This window comes from Pelobates fuscus, chromosome 12, assembly GCF_036172605.1.
Source record: "Pelobates fuscus isolate aPelFus1 chromosome 12, aPelFus1.pri, whole genome shotgun sequence".
Taxonomy (NCBI): domain Eukaryota; kingdom Metazoa; phylum Chordata; class Amphibia; order Anura; family Pelobatidae; genus Pelobates; species Pelobates fuscus.
Genome location: NC_086328.1, coordinates 105203671 through 105221354, shown reverse-complemented (window position 1 = coordinate 105221354; position 17684 = coordinate 105203671). Strand labels below are relative to the sequence as shown.

Below are 17684 nucleotides of genomic sequence, written 5' to 3'. Positions count from 1 at the left end.
TAGCTTAATGTAGATGTTCTGATGAGTATAATCATTGCTTTCAAACATTCTCATGCAAACACTTTACATTGCCCCCTAGGAACACTCCTCAGATGGCCACTGGAGGTGCTTCCTGGCTCAGTGCTGCACAGTAGGCAGCACTGCATGGGGACGCTGAATTTTCCTCATAGAGATGCACTGATTCAATGCATCTCTATGAGGAGGTGCAGATTGGCGTTTGGCCTTGCCCCCTTGCCAATTTTAGCCAATCCAATGCTTTCCCTGTGGGCAATTCATGAGGTTTTTTTGTTTTTGTTTTTTTTACGGTTTTAATTCCACCAGAAAACATGAAATGATAAAACTTGTTTAAACATATTATTTTAGATGCTAAATGTAGACAACTAGAAAGATCTACCTGCTCAAGGTCAGTAATGTTATTATAAGAAATGAAATCAGGATAATGTACAGACATGGACAATAGTTTTTATTCCCCAATATCAGAAATTGGTATCAGGGAAGAACTTATGCACATTTCACTGTTACATCCCAACCATTTGTTGTTGTTATTTCCCCCAATTCGACAATTTTTATTGTATTCCGGAACGACCACACAGATCACGAATGTAGATATTCACAACAGTCATCAACAATAACCCAGTATACCTTTTATAATAATTCTAATTAACAGAAGCTGTGTTGGGGGGAGGTGGGTGGGGAGTTATAACCCATAACTCTGTATGATTTTTACAGAACGGAGACTATGGTTAATTTCTACAGGAGTAACACCACCTTGCAATGCTTGTACCGTCACCTTCAGTCTACCCCAATCTCTAGAATACTTGTATCTCCAAACAAGCTCTGGCTACCTGTAATGAATCCACAAGTCTCACTAATGCCAGAGTACCTTTGTGTAAATGTTGAACAGAGGGTGCAATAACAGAGGCTGGGTTGATCATATTTTTTAGGATTTGAGTTAAACGTCTTTATATTTGCAATCATTTACCCGTATTAACCCTACAGTTTCCAAATCATTTTTTTTAATGCGGATATCCACGGAATCCGTAATACTACCTATAGTACTATGTCCAGTCATAATTCCTTTTACAAGACCTTTTTTCTCCTGTTCGATACTTTATTTCCTTGAAACACCTGTTCTAAGCCTCGCTCTATACATTAAACATTAAAAAGACAAATAATTGTTGCAAACTTCCCATCTAATAAAGGCTTTTATAGGGACTTGATAACTTAAAAAACATTTTTTTGCATTCTACCATTGTAGGAGAAAATACATTTACCTTGACATCACCACATCTCTTGTGATGATTTCTCAGGTTTATTCCACATTGATCGTTTTCACTGTAGGATTGTCACACATGCGGAGGAGTATAGGACTGAGGCGGCTCTTGGCAGAAGAACCCCAAGAGCTGAAGACAGAAGATGCGAGTACCCGCTAGCGTAACTATCTTCCACTGCACCCCTGGTCCTCCACACCCCAAGAGGGGATGTCACCATTGAGGGTCTTTGCAAAATACGCAGGAGATCAGAACAAGAAGCTGCTGACTGGCTAGGCTAATTTTCATTCTGGGCATAGCTGATGATTGATGATGTAGTTTGAGGATATTTTTTGGGGTGGTTGACTTTTTTTTTTTTTTTAAATATATATTTTAAATGCCAGTCTGATTTGCCTATGCTGCTACCTTAGTACCAGATATATTTTGTATCACCGACTGACAGCGACCAGACTGGGCATCATGATAACAAGATCAGAGCTTATTCCAGCCAATCAGCAGCAGCAGTCAGTTTACAGCAATTACTTGTCTACATGGGGGAACGGAACATCAAAAGCTAAGAAGGGTAGGAAGTGATTTTCACTCTTTTTTTCCTTGGACGGATCAAACATCCTGCACATTTCCATATTAGAGATTACAGACCAATCTCAGTGAGTGCGAGCTCTGAGACTGGCTGGGTTTATCTCAGCCACTTCCTGAATGGTGATGGGAGGAGCTCGGCATCTGGGGAAGTGCATGTAAACAAACAAAACAAAACAAATAAAAATAAAGTCACATTTGTATTTTATCCTTCCCAGTCTTACTCTCTCTCATTGTCTGCTTGCTATTAGGCATCCTGTGTACTAAGAACACATACACGAATAAACAATATTTAACCCTATACAGGCAGTGTAGCTTTATATCCTGGTAATTATCTGCCTAATTCTAAGGTAGGACTATATTCAGATTATAAAGTCCAGTTCTTATTTTGAGCGCCAGCAGAGGAGTAACAAAAAAAATAAATTAAAAAAGAGGCAAATAGAGAGCAGCATTATTTGTAGAACATCTCATGTAAACTATATTAGTAGTTTTTCATTCTGGCCGTTGTCCTGCGTCACGTACAGATTGGGTTCTGCCGTTCAGAAATAACATCGTTAGGACTTTTAGAATTTACCTTTAAATAAAGGTTAAAAATAAAACGGATGAATTATTATCAATCTTTCCCATTACTGGCCGGCTCCAATGACACATTAATGACTCAGACAGATTTCCCGTGATATTTTTGGAACAATACAGTAAAAATAATGTTCGGAAATCCTGCGAGATGCAGAAGAAGATTTTAATTGAATAGAAAGAATTTGTTACTGGATGGAAACCAGACAAAAAAGATTTATTTACAGAGAAAGAAATAAACCTCTATAATATATGTATTGCAAAGCAAATGCTGCGGTGTTAACTCCTTCAGTGCGAATGAAAGTCACATACATGCACAAACGCCGAGACCCCGCCGTCCCTTCCGCCAATGTAGAGCCCCCACCGTCCCTTCCGCCAACGCCGAACCCCCCGCCGTCCCGTCTGCCAACGCCGAGCCCCCGAAAAAATGTAATGTTTAGGACATGAAGTTTAAACTACCACTCACCCTCTTTGTTTAATGTCCCCACTGATCAGATCACCATGTAAACATGCACGTGCCACGTATGAACCCGTATCACTGTGCTGATGTCCCAGGGGGACTAGTGGCCTCTGTCATGGTCCCTGCAAGGCTACTGTGATCTCAGAACATGTCATGGTGCCGAGGTCCTGCCAGAATCTAAGCACAGAGAAGTCTGGCATGGTTTTACTGGCTCAGACATTGTAAATGTAATGGAGTGTAATGAAACAGAGGGCAGTTATAGCTCAGACTCTTTTACACTCGCACCTCAGACGCACGCTCGCTCGCCTGATAGGTTCCATTTCTATGAGACTCCCTCCTCCCATCATTAGACACTCGTCCAGTCTCGATCTTAAAAAAAAAAAAAAAATGTACAAAAAAAATATCACTGAAAACTCACTTCCTCAAATATCTCAATTAAAGTGCTAACATCCTTCCTTCCCACAGCTCTCTAACCCGCTGCCCTTCCTCCCCTCAAAATGCATCATCGAACAACAAAAGATCTAATCTTACTGTAAACTATCCCGTTAAACCACTTTTTCCATATACGAGATACATCTTACCCTTTACCTTTTGTGTAATTGCAATGTAAACTGCTTAGAGTTCTCACTGTACGTCCAACTTGCCTACCTATTGAACAACGCTGTGGAATATGTTGGCTCTTTAGAAATAAAAGTAATGCCAATCACTGGACAGGCATTATTAATAAGCCTAGATACTCGGGACACAGAGCAGGCCTTATACATCATACCACTTAAAGCGACATTCTAGTCACAAAAACTACTTTTGGTGTATAGATCATGCCCGTATTTATACAACCCTAGTCACGCCTCCCTGTATGCAAGGTGCACAGCCTTCCTAAACAGTTCCTGTAAAGAGAGTCATCTCATGTTTAAAGGATCACTATAGTGCCAGGAAGACAAACTCGTTTTCCTGACACTATATAACCCTTAGCTACCCCCCCCCCCCCCCCCCGCTGGGCTGAAGGGGTTAAAACCCCTTCAGCTACTTACTTTAACCCCTTAAGGACCAAACTTCTGGAATAAAAGGGAATCATGACATGTCATACATGTCATGTGTCCTTAAGGGGTTAATCCAGCACCGGGCTCCCTCGGCACTGGTGACCTCTCCTCCCACTCCAACGTCCGCTCCCGAGTGGAACGGAATATGCATGTGCGGCCAGAGCCATGCGCGCATTAAAAACTCCCATAGGAAAGCATTTCTCAATCAGAAGTGATTCTCTGAGCCATTCACAATGTTTCCCCATTGGACTGTCAAGGAGGCAGATCAGGGGCGGAGCCAGCACAAGTTAAACAGAGCCCTGGCCAATCAGCATCTCCTTATAGAGATGAATTGAATCAATGTCTCTCTCTGAGGAAAGTTCAGTGTCTGCATGCAGAGGGTGGAGAAACTGAAGGGCAGTACTGCACAGTGTGCAGCACTGCCACAGGAAGCACCTCTACTATCCAGTGAAGTTATCACTAGGCTGTAATGTAAACACTGCATTTTCTCTGAAAAGACAGTGTTTACAGCAAAAAGCCTGAAGGGAATGATTCTACTCACCAGAACAAATTCAATAAGCTGTAGTATCCCTTTAATTTTAAAATGTTACTTTAGTACGATGACTAGATCATGACACAGTTATGTAAGATGCCATATTTGATTTAGGCTAAGATAGAATAAGTTGATTAGTATAATTATGTTACTATTTAAATGTATTAGTATTTATGAATAAATAGTCTATAAAAGGAATCTTATGTATACACAATCCAGATCTTCTTCCTGATCTCTATGGATAGATACGGAAATATACAAATTAAGTTGGGATGTTATTTTTACGCTTTAATGATTACTATGCTTTTAGAGTTTGTAACTTTTGCTTATTTTTATTAAATATATTACAATTTTTATGTGCACATTCGCTCAATTTATTTTCTGAATATATTGTAATGTGATTGCTTATTCTAGTCTCATAACAGAACGATTTCCTACATACAAAACATTGGAGTTTAAAGTGCTAACACGAGTCTGTTGGGGGGAAAAAATGGACTTAAGCATCCATTCTAGCTTAATTTAGAGATGGAGATAATATTAATCTTTACCCAATCTTGACTGCATGGATTATTACTTTGTTTTAGAGTTTGTTCACCACTTTTCTAAAACAGTTCTTTTAAACATTTACTTGTAAACACAAGTTTAAATTATTGAAAAACATAGGGAAATGTTCATTGTATTTTCACATGAAGATCCAGATAAACAGGTCTGGAAGACGTCACTACAAACTGAACGGTGTGGGTTTATTTTAAGCTGAAGCTTCTGTTCTGATGCCAGTGTGGTAAACAAAGCTTTGGGGAGCATTGTGCATTTTAACATTTTTTTTATTTATTACGAGGCGCCCAGGTCTGTGCGCTCAGCTGAGCCGCTGATTCCTGGAGTTTGCAATTCTCATCAACTCGGTATTCACTGGACTTCACCACACAGGTCACTCTAGGTCTTGGCTGACATGGCTGGAGAGAAGGTGGATAGCAACGGTTCCCCTGTGCAGAATATTTACTGCTTGGAATAACAGAAACTAATGTCCAATGTGAATATCTAATGTTCTACACTGCTGCCATTTTAATTGAGGATGCATGCCACCCCCAACCCCCATTCCAAAATGTGCCCCCATGCAGAAGGGGTGGAAGAATAGCAAACGGAATAGTACATACACTCTTTAACATCACATCTGCCAGCCACAGCCACAATAACCTCCAACCAATGCAATATATCCCGAGGGGAACATTGACGTGATGGCAGGACAGGGAGTGAGTGACAGGAAATCCCCCCCACACTCACCACTTTGAGGCCACACCAATGCAAGAACAAATAACCTTTTTCATGACTTTATCAGCATGGCGGTGATGAGATAAGTGTGTTGGTTTTTTTTTACAAGGTAATGATGCAAGAAGGGTTAAAGGGTTACCACGACCACTTCAAAACGCTTGAAACACTGCACTTACTGAGATATTTGTTATGGTGTGTTGGGTGCCAGTTCATTGGCAGCCTGGGACTGCTTCAGACAAATGTGACAAATTCCTCCCTTCCAACCAGTGTGTGCTCCCTCCTGCCGTTGCCCTCAGTGTGTACATATATACACACACACACACACACACACATATATATATATATAAACATATATACACATATATATATATATATATATATTTTTTTTTTTTTTTTTTAAACCCTTTCCGCTCCATCCCTAGTTATCCCAGAGCATCTGCATGCGCTCTGAGCCAGCAAAACAGACCAGTCACAGATTTCTCAGAGAAACCTGTGATTAGACCACACAAGGCTCCTGTGACATTGGAGTGAGCATGGAAGTCAGGCAAGGAGCTTCACCCAGCGCTGGAATCCAGGTGAGCAAAACTGTTGAATTTGCAGATTATACTGCAAACGGAAGGGGGGGAACCTTCCCCATAGTGCCCAAAGGGTCATTTTACACAATAAAGGTGCCCTTCCTCAAAAGGGTTGGAATAACCCTTCAATGACAGAAGAGAAACATTTATGGCAAAGGAAAGCATGTGTGGCCCCTTTGCAGAATTCACAGTGGGACCCAAGCAATCCGTGCTGTCCCACTGAACACAGGGTTCCAAGATCCCAGATTATGTCTGAACGCTCAGATTACAGGTCGATAGGTACCTGCCTTGTGGCAGCCAATTTCAGAGCCAATTATTACAGGATTGCTCAAGAGCTTTGGCAATAATAAAGAACCCAGCCCAGCATAAAGCGTGTACCGAGTATGCCGTGTGAAATCACACAGTACACTGTCCTGCCCTGATAACGCCAAGACCGGATGGACAGTGCAGTCACCAGTAAGGAAGTATAAGCTGTTCACCCCTCTAGAAAACACAAGTTAAACAATGAACAGAACACTATCAGATATATCTTCTTCGAGCATATGGGGGGAGGTTTATCAAAGTGTGGACAACAGTTTTGTGCTTTTCTTTGGCGTTTTTTGGGCACAATTTGTTATCAACAATTCGTTGCTTCTTTTGCGACCTGTAATTCTTGAACATATATCATTTCTACAGCAACACAACACATTTATCAATCATCCCATTATTTCTGTGTCAAATAAAAATTTGACTCCTCTTTTTTTGCCCCTCTAAATTTGGAAGCCTTTTCTGAAATGTAAAATAATGCAATTTAGGAATAGCCAAAAGAAGCCAACACGTTTTAGAGCGTCTTGGAAAGATTTAATAAATACAAACAGATTAGATAAATCTTAACCAATATTTGGGCATTTGTTAACTAAACTGTGCAATATGACAAAAGAACTGCAAAATTCTGGGGGGGAAATGCAATTTGCTCTTGGTTTACAATTTGTAACTACTGCCAACTCACTTTTTAGGGAATAGACCCCTAAATACAGTATACTGCTTTAAAAAGGGAGGGAGAGAAGGTAGAGGGCGTGCAGGGGGAAAAATGTATTATTGGAGATAGATAGGAGGGAGGGTAAACAAGAGCAGTGCGCGCTAATGTCGGACATAAAATATGCACAGAATTAACATTACTCCCAAGTTCATGTGTCCCGGGGGTGCAGCTTTCCCCGGCACTCAATTTCCAATAACACCCAGACTCTTACCACCATGACCACTGCAAAAAACAGAAGTAGCCATGGTGGTTGGGGTAGTCCTTTAATATTGTTACATTAAATGGAGAGGTTTATTTACTAAACCAAGAAATTGTAGAGAATTGAGAAGGTAATTGCAAATTTTAGGCCGTAACTACTGGGCTTAAACAACACATGGTTTTAGCATCTGATATTTATTTTTACTCGTATATCTCCACAACTTAAAATGGAGTATATTGGAAATACACAGACATTCAAATTTAACCACAGTGCAGTAAAAAAAAAGGACTTTGTAGTTTTACCCAGCAGACTGAGAAAAGATCCAGACAGATAATTATGAAAATGAAAAAAAAAAAAAAAACTAATTAGAAATGTTACTTCCTCTTTGAATGACACACATTGTTGCGTTTTCAATAAAATAAATTGAGCTTACTTTATCCAGAATGAATTTATTGAGATAAGGCATGTATCCCTGATTAGACACTGGTCCCTCATCATCATCACGAAAGTGTTCATCCAGAGCGACGGGGTCATGTGGGACGTTTAACAACGTACAAAGATTGTGCGACAGAACCTGCGGAGTGACAAAAACTCACAATTCAGAAATGTCCCAAACATGGAGACAGTTTCACACACTTTGCACCCCCCCCCCACCCCCCCCACCCCCCCACCCCCCATCCAACGGGAAAAAAAGGAACATGAACATTTTGAAGTTGATTGTAGAGCATTTTTAACCCCTTAAGGACCAAACTTCTGGAATAAAAGGGAATCATGACGTGTCACACACGTCATGTGTCCTTAAGGGGTTAAGGAACTCAAGTGATCGTTCTAGGGTTTACAGGAATGTTAAACATTTTGTGCAATTCTTGGTCATTCAACTGAGAATTGCATGCACCAGACAGGAACAATAAACAGTGCATTGTAACAAAGAGAAAATGGTTGGGCAACTTTTAGACAAAGGGATCTGATCTGGAAAAATTCCCAACTCTGTTACAGATGAGGCTCGGCTATTTTTGCCGTTTTTGATTAGCTACAATTCTGAGCTTAATAAATATACCCTTATATTTCTCACATATGCCAGTATACAATAATCTATTATCTGCACCTAAAATACAGAACATGTACACATATACACACACACACAAACTGTCTGTATTGTACTTTTGTTAGGAGTGAATGATACAAATCATTCAGTTATAGTTATAAAATGTTCTCTTAATTTGTAGATTCATAATTATGCCTCATCCCTAATGTCTACTTAGAGGATAAATTAAGTTTTATGAAATAAGGAAATCTATATTTTAATTTATTGATTTTACTTGCCGCACACCAGTGAACACATCCACGTCTATCACTGATCGAACTACGCTAGCCAGTAAAAACTTTACAACAACAGCTACCGATTTGGACCCAACATTTGCAGTTTCTTTATCGTCTGTCGATACGTCCTACTTTACCGAGTAACTCCTCAGTATTGCACAGTTTTTAAATCGCTGGCTATGGCGGTTTCCTACGCACTTCTCCACAGATCCTGTTTTACCAACGCACAAAGATTTTATTCATAGCTTCTAAACAAACTTTCCTAGGAGGCGGAAGATGCCATATTTTAATTTACAAGATGATGCAGTTCATTTAAAAAGCACAATATTCCACATTTACACAACTACAGGTTCATAACAAAGTTGTAATAAATGTGATCGTACGGGATTTTCATGTATATTCTTACATGTCAATGCTCATTAGATAAACACTCAAATTTGATCTGTAATAATTTTTTTTAGTTCAAGCATAAATTTAAGAGACTCCACTGCACAATTATAAAATAATAAAAAAAACATTGAAAAAAAAAAAAAAAAGATAAAACCGCTGTTTCATAGATCTCCCTTCAACAAAAATACATACATGCATTTAATCATGCATTTTAACATTGGGGGTATAGCTAAAACGACTTGCAAAAGCTTCAGCCAAGCCTGGACAAATGGTGGGTAGTCACTGGATCAGGTGAAGCAAGTGAGTCACTAAAGAAATATCTTACCAAGTGTCTCAAATCCCAAAGGAAGCTGTAGGAGGGCAGCGATAAGAAACATTATGTTCACAGGGGAAACCTGGCAAAAGTGGCAGAGTCATCCACAACAACACATTTCACTTGTCGAAATCAAGAATTAAATGTGAATTACCCCAAAAACGCAGGAGAAGTGCAGAAGGCAGCAGTACAGACAGGGCAGATTATTATTAGTATTTGTGAAGATGCCCATACTGCAAGGTCCATCATTGCAAAATTCACACATGCTTTTTAAAAATGATTAATTGATCCCTAAAACTGAAAGGAGTATGTGCCAAAAGGGCCACAATTCTTGCATGTTAATGGCTTTAAATTCCCTCTATTTAAACTGAGTCTGCAGTTTGATCCTCACCCCCCCCCCCTCCTCACCCCCTACTCCCCACTAAACAGGGACTTTAGAGAATAAATATAGCATAGTGCTGGCAAATTGCCCAAATTGTTCCCAAGGTGTAACTGGATTGGAACCCAACACGAATGGTGGACGAATGGCAGAAGCAGTCTGATGGTTATATTTATTCAGTGGATGGATGGATGGATATTCCAATACTGGGAGTAGGAGATAACCATCTGGAGGAGGGGGGGGGGGTAAAGGGTAAGAGTTGGGGAAGCCCTAAAGCAACCAGCAAAAGCAAACTCCCCATGACTATTTTGTGGTTTCATCAGCAACAAAACGTACCACACCATAATCCATATGGGGCATCGTGCTAAAGGCCCAAAATGTCAGAGAGCGAGAAAGAATGATTTGGTAAACTAACCCCCATGTTATATAACTGTACGCTGAGCCCCCAGACAACGAGCTCTGTGTACGGAATTTCTAATGCTTTAAAAAAACACTCTGCAGACAGTACAGTTCCCACAGCGAGAACCTGCATAACAACACGGGTTTCGTATAGCAACAGCTGGAATTTCCACTTGGTTCCCAAAAACTCCCTTTACTCACAAAGAAGCTTAATATAAAAGGGGAAAAAAATAATCACAAACTTATTGTCGTGCAGATATTTCACAGGCACAAAGCGATCACCCCTTAAGTATATTTTAGGAGACATTAATTAATCCTGCTGCCTGTCACGTTATTTATAAAGCAGTGCTTCTGCATTCTGTTCTTGAGAGCTTACACTCCATGAGGAGGTCAGGAACCAGTCTTCTGAACGTGTGAATTACTGGATATATTTGTGGATACCTGGCGATGTCAGTGAATGTTCTCGTGCAACAGGTATCAGGTGGAGGAAATAAAGGGAAGGTGCATTAAGGTCATCTTTTCCCAGAACTAGAATTTCTATATAAAAAGTTAGATTGAGTAAAATTTCAGACAGTTTATTTCTCACTTGTAATGTTAGGTGGCCCCTGGACCTATAAAAGTTTTTTTCTGAGCTGATAATACAGCAGTAAACTCTGTGCTGCGAAAATCTGATATTATTTTAGAAATCTTGCCCTGGCTTCCTCAAATCCAATGACAAAGCCCTTTGTGTGAAACCAGATTTCATAACATATATGGAGCAATTTATAGCTTTATGGCCATCCATACCAACGTCATTTTGACAAACGGCAATTGGTTTAAAAACAAATAAAATGTAAAAAAAAAAAAATTAAATGGCCTGCCCATTGGGTGCAGAGAAGAAGTGAGAACGAGTCGAGATAAATATCTTTACCTCTCAGCTATACCACACCCCAAGATAACTAAGTGGCAAACACTCTGTACCCCCCTCCCCCCTGCCAACCCTCACAACTACTTCTGATCGATGCCAGGAGGGAGCGGGACATCTAGATCCCTATTCTTACACTCCTGGTGTGGCTCCTCTCATATCAGAAATCATGAGGCATTGGGATATGATGGTAAATCTCGGTGAGAGGAGATGCCCGTGTCCCAGTGTATACACCCTGACCGCGGCAGGCGGGAATGAGCACATAGGCTCCAATAAAACCCAGCAGTTGCACTTGTTTTCATTCGTTATTTCATGCCGTTATTAGACTTAATTAAGACTCCATTACTGTGAATAAATCACAAGATACTAGGGGAGTGCAATAGAAATAACACATAAAAGTTATAATAGACAATACTTATTGAATTGTTCTTAGTCACAACTGATTCTGTGTACATCTGTATGGAAAATACAACAGAAACACACACATAGTGCAATATACAAAAATATAACATACAATATTGCACTGTGTGTGTGTTTCTGTTGTATTTTCCATACAGATATACGGTACACAGAATAAATTGTGACTAAGTACCAATTCAATAAGTATTGTCTATTATAACTTTTAAATAAAAAAATATTTTGTGACAGTTTTACCATTACAATTTGCATGGTTACCTCTTCCTGGTTTAGGCTGTTTTACGATAACACAATTGACAGCTGAGATCGGAGAACAACACAAAGATGGGTGTAGTAAATTATAAAAGGCCACATTGTGTCAGCACGGAAGATAATAAACATTATCTCGGTTATTCACTAAAGTAAGAATTGTTGAGAATTCAAAGTAAATTTAAGATTTAAGGCTATGTTGGTCTAAAATTTGAAATTCACTTTGAATTCTTGACAATGCTCACTTTAGACAATAAACCTGCAAAACTGAGCTTTCACGAAGAAGGGCCATTAGACAGAATAATCCCAACTTTACCTTAACAGCTAAAACAGAGCACATTTAAAAATAATAAATAATAATATTCAAAGTAAAAAAAAAAAAAATTGATTGCCCCTTCCCTAAAGCTTACCTTTGGCCAGAGGGGGGAAATCTTTCTCCCAGCCAGCACTGGAGCATGCTGTCTCTCCCTGAAGTGCTGCCTCTAAGAGAGATCAGGCAGCTCCGCACCGGCTCCCTGAACTTTTGACACATGATGCCATTTCCTCTAGAAGGAGCCGCACGGAGCTGCCTGATCTGTGTTACAGACAGCTCTCCTGCTGGGCCCATCAGGAGGGCCCATTAGCTGTCTCTCACTGCGCCCGGCCGAACAAGGGGGAAATTAACTTACAGGGGCCCGTGGAGTGTTTACATTACAGCTTAGCGATACCTCCACTGACCACTCCTCAAATGGCTATTAGTGTTGCTTCCTGAGGCAGTGGTGTACAGTATCTCCACGCTCTGCCCTCCACCAAGTCTGCCTCCTTGGCTAAGCTCATCAGAATTGACAATCTCAGCCTACAGGAAAGCATTGTAATTGGCTAAAATCATCACTTCTGATGATGTCAGCTAAGGAGGCAGATCAGGGGCAGAGCCAGCACCAGCAGACTGGAATAAAGGAAATATTTTACTATATTTAGGAGGGCAAGGGGGCCAAGATAGTGATTTTAACATTATAGGAGTACTGTACATGTTTGTGTTCCTGACTCTATAGTGTTCGTTGACTGAGCACAGATGGAAGTGTAGTCTGATGAGTCAAGCAATCCATTGTATTCACAAACCCTGATCCATTCTATTATGGACTGTAATTACTACAATGGAATTCCTCATCAATTCGCCACAGTCCCAATTTACTGAATAAGCCCCTATATGTTCTAAAAAGAGGCCTTTTCACGGCAGCAGCAATGGCCTTCATTGCTTGAAAATAACACAAAAAATATCGGATTTCAACCTTAAAAGTGTCTGAGCCAACAATGTAACTTTCTGTCACACGCCCAAAATACACAATAACTCTTCTTTATTCTTTTCACAAGGACGGATTTGCAAAAACTCCTTCCCTCCCCTGAAAAGGTTCTGCATAAACCAACGATAGAATGACGGGCGTCAAATCGGTCTGCCCCTCACACATGGCTAGTCATTAAAGCACAATATGTGCACCTGAAGTCAGTATGTTTGGGAACGGCTGAAGATGTAAAACACGTGGCTCTAGGCATTACGTAATTGGCCAAGTGAAATGTGACGTGAAAGTATTTGGGGGAATTTTTGTTTTGATACAAACTGGAATTACCAGTAAAGCCGGAGTCAAATATTAAAGGCTTCTAATGGCGGCACTAAAAGTGAAAGGGCAGTTCAGACTGCTTCAAATCTACTTACCTTAAGGAAATGTATCTCATTTTAATGAAATCAAACTGCAACAGTTAGACAATTTTTTCAAAATCAGCAATTTTTGAAAAGTTGACAATTTACTGTTTAGTGAATAAAACCCTAAGAATAAAAAAAGTAATAAAATCCCCGTTTTATTCCCATATACATTTTTATTGCTATAGCTCCATATGTTCAATCTGTAAATAATGCTGCCAAGTCACTAAACAAATTGGGCAAACTGGAACAGGAGGTGAAAATGGCCCAAAATTAACCGTCCACACTGAATTGGTTATATTTACACAATAGGTGAAAGTATATGGTATAGGGAAGTATAGATCAATCTCGGATGTGGAAGGTGGGTGGGTTATATCTATTTATTCACGTGAACCTCAGCAGCACTCAGTGCATCTAAAATTGGACAGGGCTGGGCTGATGGCATTGAGAGGACCGTGGTTCTTGTCACACTACAAACACTACAGAATTTCCCCTTGCCCACTAGGAGTGGAAATTTGGCCCTAGTTAGTGTGCCACAGGCTCTCACGCTCTGCGAGGATCCTCAGCATTGTGTGCACATAGTAATTTATTAATAGTAGCTACAAGGACGGCATGTGTGGTAGTCAAAATGATAAAACAACAGAGCTGGTATATCTACCCGTCAGCTATCAGAGTTAACACAACACAAGCACGGTGTGTAGAGTACATCATTTCCTGCAATAAACAGTCTGTATGTCCCAAACAGGCTGGTTCATCCATAGGGGGGAGAGATCACATATAAGTCTCTTCTTCTCACATGCAGACGTGCAGGGACATTTAAAGACAGTAAACATGAATCAGAACAAAATTAAGAACATATTGGTTCCCTAACCTCACACTTATTTACTTTTAATGCAGAGGTCACGTTACAGAAGAGTGGCTGCATGTGCCGCTACCCTGTCCGTTCCCAGAGATTACGTAGTAGGAGGAGCATTTCAGGGGCCAGTAACATTTTACTTGTTTGTTTGAACAGTACCCAAAATTCTGAACTCAGCTATAGGAGTTATGGTGCTTGGAGAGAACAGTTTATTTTTCTTTTTTTTTTTAATTCTTTATTTTGTCTTGACATACAATAAAGGAGACAATAATTAGTAGATATATTCGGTAGAAAACACAAACAGTTTGGAGTCATTTCGGATATTTGAAATCATTTCGGATATTTAGTTTCTCTTTAATTTAAAGAATTTAACCATTATTTTAACTCCTGCACGATCTAGATACACAAATTTAGAAAACAAGCAAGCAGGATTAAGCCATAAACTGTGAAAAAGAATGAAGTTGGATAAGTTTTCTAATTTGATTTATTTTTTTAAAATTAAAATTCAGAGAATTACTCTAGAGTAAGCACATCATGTGTTTGCTAAAACAGATATGACGAGCGCCCATTCACCCATGTATATTATAACAATGCTTTCTATTGGTTTGAAGAAGTTTCTTAGTCAATGGACTCTCAGAGATTGCCCAACGACCTGGAACTGTAGCACAAGATGCCAGGCAGGCAATTTTTGTTGTTGTTTATTTTTGCCTTTAGCCCTGCCAAATGCAAGTGCAAGCGGCAGGTCTACCTCCAGAGAGGTCAGGAGCATGTGGTCTGCACCTCAGTGGTGTGCAGTCCACAGTAAATGTTCCCTGGTGGGCCAACACTCATTAATGAGTTACCGTCTGTATTCCAGAATGCACTCTTAAACAGAGCGCTGCAACTGTGAGGGCCATATCAGGGACTGTCTCTTAAAAGGAACACTTGGGAGGTTGCATTGTGTGTGTGTTTGCGTAGTGTGTATATAATGCAGAGTGTATGTTTGCGTAGTGTGTATATAATGCAGAGTGTGTGTATACAATGCAGTGTGTGTGTGTGTGTGTGTGTGTGTGTGTTTCTGTAGGTATGTAATTTGGGAATTTTTTTGTTTTTTTTTAGCCCCCCCTCCCTGCTTCTTTCTTGGCCATGTAGGGGGATATGACATTCCCTGGTGGTCCGGTGGCATGGACTGTGCAGTGGGGGCCCGCAGCAAGCTCTTACCTTCCCTTCAGCTCCCCTGTCTAAATCTCGCGCGCCTGTGTGCCGAGTGGAGCATTGCCATGGTAATCTGTCTCAACGCTCTGACGGCCACGGGACTCGCGAGAGTTAGACAGGGGAGCTGAAGGGAGAAGCTGGGAAGGTAAGTAAGAGCTTGCTGTGGGCCCTCCAGGACCGCCAGGCTTGTCATGGGCCCGACGGTTCTGATCTGTATTATCGGCAATATCGATATCTCTATATGTCGATACCGATATTGCCGAAAATTATCTGCCGATAATATCGGCCAGACCGATAATCGGTCGATCCCTACTCAAGAGCAGGCAATTGCTCAGAGCACCTGCCTTGCAATGACTTTTCATTGAGCTGCATTGGAAAGTCTGTGATTGGACAGCCACAGAAAGTCTGGGTGGGGCTAAAAGGGGAGGGCTTGTAAAGGCTGCAGACAAGTGAACTGCAGCTTTTACAAGCCGTTTTTAGATCTACTCAAATGAAATAAAAAAAATGCATAATTAAATGTATGTTTACTAAATAAAAAAAAAAAAAAAAAATACAAACATTGCTATTGGAGTGTTCCTTTAAACATGGGGCACCTTCAGGGGGAGAACTCTCAATTTTGGGGTTTTAGAGAATTCCATATTTCCCTTCAGCAACAACATTTACACGGATTGCAAAACTAGAACTATCGATTTTTAAAGCAACTTATCTGCATGTCACTAAAACAAAAATCTTTATCATAGAATGATTGCACAATATGTAACAGTGAGTTCTCTATTTAGCATATTCATCCTATATAAACTCAGTTAGCCCCTGGACATTGGGTTATATTTATTGAATGTTGGCGTTCACTGGGGACAAAATGCAATGGTAAGATTGTTGCAGTTTAGATAATGGACCCTAGATGCTGTACAATGGAGCCCAGTTGGGTGATTTGTCCTCCCACCTGCCTGTCTGGATCCACAGTTTGGAAGTTGTGTTTTCACAATCAGGAATTGGTGTAAAAAAAAAAAACAACAGGGAATTGAATAGTAATGGTTAATTTCTCAGGGGATCCAGTTTGGATAGTTTAGTAAATAGCTAGCAGCACTTGTTGCCCAGGATAAACTCTCTAACAAACAACAAGGAAATAGAAACTGATGCTGTTACATGACCTATCACACAGCCAGCTGGGTTGGAGTTGGAGCCAATGACCAGGGACTGGCTGGCTGGCTGTGAGTAGTAACCATTGACCAAGGTATTGGCTGACTGGCAGTGTTGGGAGTAGGAGCCATTGCCCAGGGTATTGGCTGGCTGTGTTGGGAGTAGGGCAAGGTGGCTGAAGTCTTACCTTTAGCTGGGATTTGGACACCTTGCCACTCTGATCCACATCCAGGGCAGTGAATGCATGCCAGATTGGCTTCAGCAACTCATCCTTCAATGCCATGATTAACCAAAGACCACTTCACAGAGCTCCAACCTGCTCCAACTGTGCCAGTCCCTCACTGAGAGCTCCCTCCCCACCCAGCTCACTTCACAACACGTGACTGGGCTCCTCCTTCAGCCAATCAATGACCAGGAACTGAAAGGCTGAGCTTACACTTCACATACTTCCTCCTCACACTCTCAGCAAGAGAACACTCAATGATAATATACACAGCACTGACTAACAGTATACACAGCACTGACTGACTGATAGTATACACAACACTGACTGACTGATAGTATACACAGCACTGACTGACAGTATACACAGCACTGACTGACGGACTGATAGTATACACAGTACTGACTGATGGTATACACAGCACTGATTGTATGCACGGCACTGACTGGTTGGCAGTATACACAGCACTGACCGTATACACAGCACTGAGTGATTGGCAGTATACACAGCCATGATTGACAGTATACACAGCCATGATTGACAGTATATACAGCACTCACTGACAGTATATACTCACTGACTGACTGACAGTATACCCAGTATTGACTGACTTATAGTATACACAGTTTCACTAGACACAGCCTTCTCTTACTGGCAATATAAACAGCACTCACTCACTGACTGTATACACACAGCACTCACTCACTCACTC

At 40.6% G+C, this 17684-nt stretch overlaps 1 protein-coding gene across 1 annotated transcript in view; it reads right to left on the bottom strand.

The window, feature by feature from the left end:
* The window catches only part of SWAP70 (switching B cell complex subunit SWAP70), a 58738-nt gene extending 41641 nt beyond the window's left edge, over positions 1 to 17097 (bottom strand). Inside the window, exons 1-2 of the mRNA XM_063437867.1 lie at positions 16937 to 17097; positions 7947 to 8087 (exon numbers count right to left, since the gene is read on the bottom strand). Coding sequence (XP_063293937.1) covers positions 7947 to 8087; positions 16937 to 17032 — 237 coding nt within the window. The 5' untranslated portion in view covers positions 17033 to 17097. The remainder of the gene's footprint in view (positions 1 to 7946; positions 8088 to 16936) is intronic.
* Between the last annotated feature and the right edge of the window lie 587 nt (positions 17098 to 17684).